Here is a 6,547-nt window from a genome sequence, read left to right on the forward strand (position 1 = left end):
ATTAAAAGTCGTTGTCTTAGGCCGGCCTACCGCCCAATTCGAGCGCGTGGCAAGATGTGACCGCCCGGCGATCGATATTGCTATGCGCACATCTCGCCACGCGCTCGAATTGGGCGGTAGGCCAGCCTAAGACAACGATTTTTAATAATTAATTACTCGTTAACTATTACGAAAATTGCAAAATGATACAGGACTTTTCCGTTCATCTCGATCCGTTCTACCTTCTCAAAAATTTTGTCGGATATGGAAAGACTCACCCTGTATAATATTATTTATGCATAGGTTAATTTACTAAAATTCTTTATTGCAACAAATATGTTTAGTTATCAATTAATTCTTTATTGCAAAAAATTCTTTATTGCAACAAATATGTTAGTTATCAATTAATTAATTATTAATTTCGATATTATGGCAATATTATTATGTGTTATTGTTCTAGCTGTAGCTTACTAACCGGATTAACGAAAGAATTTAATAAAATTTAGTCATTTAAGGCTGCAAGGATCATAAAAGGCCCATATTGTTAACATATCTTTTTATTTCTTACAGGACTCGCAATCAGCTCTACATATGACGATGGATCTCACTGTCCTGTGCTTGGTAATTATTTTTACGTTGAACGTCAGTCATGGTAAGTGAAAAGAGATTTATTACGTTCTCTTGTATTTTCCTTTACGTGGGAAAAAGAGTGTATACGTTTATTAAGTGCGAATTTAATTTAATGTAACTGTTAAAAGGGAGAAGAAAAGATAGGAATATACAGAATTGGAACAAATTGTTGATTGATACGTTTAATAAGTTATTAGCTATACTTATAATTAGAGGAAAGTTCCCTGTGAGACAGGATCCGAATATGAGATAGCGGAGTTTCTGCTAAATTAATAGGCATCGTCTGCTGGTTCCATCATTAATTTGTTGCCCTTGGAGTGGCATCTGTTTAGTAGAAAATTGATTAGTAGATCGTGTAAGCGTTGCCAAAAAAGATTTGTGATTGCATTTGGACGTTAAAAACCTACTATCTAACATTAGAATCTTATCTCGTAATAGAGGATTTCCTCTACTATTTATGTGTACATAAAATAAGAGATAATGATATACATATATTATCAAATATTATCATATATTTTATTAGAAATTTTTGAGACTGCAACATATAAACTGTATTTTATCGGAACCAAATTACTGCAAACAGGGAATGTTTTTTTAAATGGCACTTTACGGATTCTGTAAGAAAGTTCGCCGTCTACAGTTCGTTAAGATCTGAAGGTGCTGATCAGAAAGGCACAATTGCTTGGTTTTTAATAAAATGCGCCGTGACAAATATCCTGCACACCCGTTTTTTTCCGGAAAAGGATCTCGAGGACTTCGTATACGACGTTTGGTTGGTGGACAGGACGCCGTCGAAAATGAGTTTCCTTATCAGGTGTCCTTAAGATACTACGACTTGCATATCTGCAGTGGTGCACTTATCAGTGATAGGCACATCCTGAGTGCTGCGCATTGTGTATGTGGCCTGATAGATGAACCTTCTGAAGAGCTCAACGTGCGCACTGGGAGCATTATTTTGAAAGGGGGCGAGAACCACGCTATCAAAGATATCAAATGCCATCCTGATTACATATATGGCTCCGAGACGTCTTGGACGGCTGATCTAGTTGTAATTATGGTGAGGCATGCTTTCCTTTTGCTGTTTGACAGTTGAAATCGGAGGTATATTTTGATGAATTGAAGACATTGCTGCAAGAACGAGGTAAGTCCACTTTTTGGCGAAAATGATGTTTTAACACTTTTGGATTTTGCATTATATGCAACGTTCCAAGCCCGATCGATTGGTGTAAAAACGACGTACGTAAGTGCATTGTTAGTTAAATAAACTGAGATTTTTGGACTTGCCCCTCTAAGCAGATTGGTGCAAGAACGAGGCAAGTGCGGAAAAAAATTAGCTAATTTAATAGTTTATTACTTATTTTTACTAATTTATCACTATAACTATCTAAAAGGTACTACTTTCAAATATTTTTGGCTAGTTTATGTTCTGTTGCTAGGCATTTTTTCCATTTTTGGTGCTAGAACGAGGCAAGTCCAAATTAAAAGTGTTAAAATTTCATGCATTTTGAAAGTTTGTTATTATTTGAATAAGTATGCACTAATGGATAACTAAGAAGAATATAATGTAAAATAAATAAACTTTCTGAAACAAAATTTGAAAACGGGGGAAAGTTTTTTTTGTTTATCTCGGAAACATAAAATGTGGACTTACCTCGTTCTTGCAACAATGTCTTCAATTGATAATTGTTGATAAATTGAACAAACTTTCACTTTCACCAGACGTCTCTAGAATTATTATGCTTAAATTATGATTTACGGTTGCGATTTTGAACTTGATATATTAATGCTATTCAATTAATGGTTATATATTTTATTATATTACGTAGTATTTTATCATTATATGGTTACGATAATGGAAATTCTATTGTAACGTATACAATGAAAGACATACAAAATCTCGGACAGACATGTTAATAAATTATTGATGTAATCAGCAGTGTACGTAAGAGTTTTTTTATGTTAAAAGAGCGATTTTATATTTAATCACAGTATTTGGTAGATTTTAAAGAAACGTCGACCTTAAAATTCATCTACAAACACTTGATAAGGTCATTCAAGAGATTGCAATTGTTCTAGTTTATATAATTATCTTATTGAATTGTAAATTTTTATAATTTTATTGTTATACAAAATTTCAGAATTCTTTTTATAGTGCAACTTTATTTCGTGAATTTTGCTATTAAAGAAATTTTCGAAAGTCGCAACTTTTATAATATCCAATTCTTCTTTCTGTTTTTTTAATTAAAAATCTTTAAGATTGTAATTAAAAAGATACTAATATTTTTTCTTTTTACTATAAAAATCTTTAATATCATCGCACGCGGAGAGCAAATTTAATTATTTGCCATGTAGCCAAAGGACAGGTAACCAAAGGACAGTCCAGTGGATTTAAGACTATTCTTGAAAACTTAATAAATTAATAGTTTTTGGCAGAAAATTTGTGGCGGTACTCGGAACAGAATGCCCTGATGTATTAAAATTCAAGGAGAAACACTTGTTATTTTTATATTATGTCAAGTAAAACACGTTTGGTGAAATATACCTTGTTATCTTTCGTAAATTTTTCTTCAGGGTGGATGAAAAACTCTGTGGATATTTGAGATATGTTGATGCTTTCAGCTTGCTAAACAAATTTCCACATCATCTTCTCAATCGCCAATTGCTTTAGCAACGTGCAATGCACCCGCTGGACGACACGCCATTGTCAGCGGGTGGGGACGTGTTCATCCAGTTAGTTGGCTGTCTCGAAACTTGCAAAAACTTTCGGTGCCAATTATCGATAATGACGTGTGTCAAACCTATTATAAAAACACTACTATTCTCAGTTCCCAGATTTGTACATTTGAAAGAAAAGGTATCGGCGCCTGCAAGGTAAATATAATACTTAGAATCAAGTTACTTTCACCCTATGGTTGCATTTTGAAACTCACGCGAAAGTTACGGTGAAAGTCGATTCTTTACGAAATCTAAATTAGATTATTAATTATTATTAAAAATTCAATTGTATGTAATAATAAATATACTTGTGGGACGTGGTAGAGTATACAATATAATATAAATATAAAATAAGGTGTAAATAAAATTTTCAGTGACATATATTTTACATTCGAACGTTAATTTCATAAAAATTTCAATTGATATTAATATTATTTGACAGGGCGACAGTGGTAGTCCTTTGGTATATAATGGTATACTAGTAGGCATATTTTCATGGACAAGACCCTGCGCACTTGGTTTTCCTGATGTTTTTACTAGGGTAAACCATTTTAAGGATTTTATTGAAAATGTATTGCAAGACGATTGAGTAATAAATGTTTCTGACGATAAAGAATGTGTCTTCGACATGTTTCATTGTACATACATACATATTATATACAAATATTATATTTATATAAATTTAACTAATACATGTGGTGTTAAATGAGTATTGCTTCTCAATATGTCGTAAATATTTCGCGCGAAACGCGCGTTTTATCGTTTCTAGTGTGTATAAAACACAGACGAGTAATTAAACTACTTCATTATAATACTATATACAGCATCAAATGAGGACATTATACTCAATAAATTGTTTTGAAATGCTTCTTTCGTGCGTATAAAAAAACAAGATAAAATTTCTAAGATAAATTTCTTAAAACAAGGAAAGAGAGACAGCATCTTCATTTGTTTTTCTTCGACTTCATTGCTGCATTGTCCTTCTTTGGTGTGCGCGATCCGAACAAGAGCCTCTTTAATTTTCGGAGAACAAACAGCACGATATAAAGCACCGTGATAATTACGACGAATATCAAGGCATAAACGTCCAGCAGGCAGTGTTGCCACCAATAGAGTTGAAGTGCTGGTGATTGAATTACGTTTCCATATTTCCCGATATACTCCACCCAAAATATGGACTCATCCAAGGCACTTATCGGTCGATCGAGGAACTTCTTCGACAGTGTTTGTATATTTTCACTGAAACGAATGAGACAAAAGTTTCTTAGCAATACAGCGGGATTAACGTTTACAGACGAAATCAATTATGGCCAAACTCAGAAGTGTATAACGAGTGGTATGTTTAGTCGTGTCACGTGTTTGTTTGATACTGGCTCGAGAAATTTTGATTTTTTTTCGTGCTGCAAAAAGTGCGCGACCTTCATATGGATTTTACATTTTTTTTCTCTCTCTTTTCATTCGTCCTATCCGGTTGAAGCGTTTGCTCTTATTATTGAACCTTTACGCGTAAAACGTGTTTCATACGGATTCGTGCAGATGAAATGGATGTGGAATTTAAAGCACATACCGATTGATTAGAACCGACTCACGATATGCATTGGAGAGTGAAGCAAGATTTGGTTACAATAGAGAGCACACGCTCTGTTTATTCCACGATATGAACGCTGCAACCGGTCGCGGATCGATAAAGCTAATAAGATTTAAATCACAGAATTTTGACTTTTTAAATTCAACTTAATAATTTGATCGTTAGTTGCACAATTTTATTTTTTATTATGTTCACAAGTAAAATCACATTTTTCAAATTGGACAAAGTTTTGAAAAAAAAACTAATAAGTGAAGTTAAAAATATATCTGTACAAAAATTAATGAAAAGTAAAAAAATTGATAAAAATAAGAATATGTATGTTACAATTATGTTATATGTATACAAGATGCAACTACAACTTTATTATCGTCACTACGTAACGTCTTATGTAAATTGAGCACAGGTACATCTTGTGTTTGCAGTTTCTCTCGATCAATGTTATGATTTCATTAAGCCCAGTTGAACATGTTACAATTAGCAAACAACAGTACAATGCTTAGGCTTTCCAATGTCTGTAGTCTTTGAGTACTTACCGATAGGAGGGATCCTTCAAGATGGTATTTATCGCCGAAGTTAATTTTTCCTCGGTAACTTCAGATACTGAATTAAGCGAAATTGCCACCTTTTTGTTGACATAATTTAGAATGTTGTTGCGTTGATCGCCAAACAGGGGAATGCCAATCATAGGAACTCCGCAATAGATTGCCTCTTGCGTCCCAAAGAGCCCGCCGTGCGTAATGAAAGCTCGTATGTTTTTATGTTCTGCGAAATTCATAGTGACACTGTTTTTTTTTCTTCTTTGTGAAAACATCGCGATTGGCAAATGCACAATGCGCGAAACTAACAATAATTTAAAAGACGACGGAATGTTTTTTTCGTACAGACGACTAATTATTCGATTTATTTAAATGTTTCTGGAACTTGATTTGACTATGCATGTAGTTTGTTATTTTAAATAATTTTCAAAACTAGCTTATAATTTATTTTCTAAATGATAGAAACAGCGTATAAAATCAGTTGTAAAAAATTGAAAACATTTTCATCACGAACAGGTACGATTGGAAAATAATGTATATTTTGAGGATTACTTAATTTATATGCAAATATTCCTGCAATATGGAAAATCTGCAAATTTCTATCGAAAGTTATGATTCTAGAAACAACTTTACAGGGTGTACTAAAACCACCGGAGGTCCTCTTAATGACAGATTAGAACATTTCCAGACGAAAATCCTAATACAAAAGTGTCGAGGTTATAATAGTTTTTAAATTAGAAGCGATTTTTTTCCACAAATGATAGGACTGAAATTTCGCGCGCTCAGGCACGGCGAAATGACAAGTGATATTGTAAATTTATACAATAAACATAACATCATAAAAAGAGCGATATTCATAGGAACACTTATATCACTTGTCATTTCGCCGTGCCTGAGCGCGCGAAATTTCAGCTGTATCATTTGTGGAAAATAATCGCTTCTAATTTAAAAACTATTATAGCCTCGACACCTTTGTATTAGGATTTTCGTCTGGAAATGTTCTAAGGAATCTGTCACTAAGAGGACCTCCGGTGGTTTTAGTACACCCTGTATACAGGAATAAAATCCGTTATTTTAACGATCCGGTGTGTGAGTGACC

At 33.5% G+C, this 6,547-nt stretch overlaps 2 protein-coding genes across 7 annotated transcripts in view; one reads left to right on the forward strand and one right to left on the reverse strand.

The window, feature by feature from the left end:
• The window catches only part of LOC105562034 (chymotrypsin-2-like), a 5,922-nt gene extending 1,985 nt beyond the window's left edge, over positions 1 to 3,937 (forward strand). For 5 of the 6 annotated variants that reach the window (XM_012012528.1, XM_012012526.1, XM_012012524.1 and 2 more), the window contains 4 exons: positions 550 to 631; positions 1,353 to 1,666; positions 3,229 to 3,480; positions 3,767 to 3,937. In XM_012012528.1, the coding sequence (XP_011867918.1) occupies positions 571 to 631; positions 1,353 to 1,666; positions 3,229 to 3,480; positions 3,767 to 3,913 (774 nt within the window). In that variant the 5' untranslated portion in view covers positions 550 to 570 and the 3' untranslated portion in view covers positions 3,914 to 3,937. Of the gene's footprint in view, positions 1 to 549; positions 632 to 1,192; positions 1,667 to 3,228; positions 3,481 to 3,766 lie in introns of those variants that run through there. The other variant, XM_012012529.1, reaches the window with a different exon arrangement.
• A 3-nt stretch (positions 3,938 to 3,940) lies between these two features.
• Positions 3,941 to 6,547, reverse strand: part of LOC105562051 (UDP-glucuronosyltransferase 3A1-like) — an 8,393-nt gene continuing 5,786 nt past the window's right edge. The window contains exons 2-3 of the mRNA XM_012012552.1: positions 5,446 to 5,799; positions 3,941 to 4,563 (exon numbers count right to left, since the gene is read on the reverse strand). Of these exons, the coding sequence (XP_011867942.1) occupies positions 4,269 to 4,563; positions 5,446 to 5,799 (649 nt within the window). The 3' untranslated portion in view covers positions 3,941 to 4,268. The remainder of the gene's footprint in view (positions 4,564 to 5,445; positions 5,800 to 6,547) is intronic.

Source organism: Vollenhovia emeryi, unplaced genomic scaffold (genome assembly GCF_000949405.1).
Source record: "Vollenhovia emeryi isolate VEMERY1.0 unplaced genomic scaffold, V.emery_V1.0 DF939197.1, whole genome shotgun sequence".
Lineage (NCBI taxonomy): Eukaryota > Metazoa > Arthropoda > Insecta > Hymenoptera > Formicidae > Vollenhovia > Vollenhovia emeryi.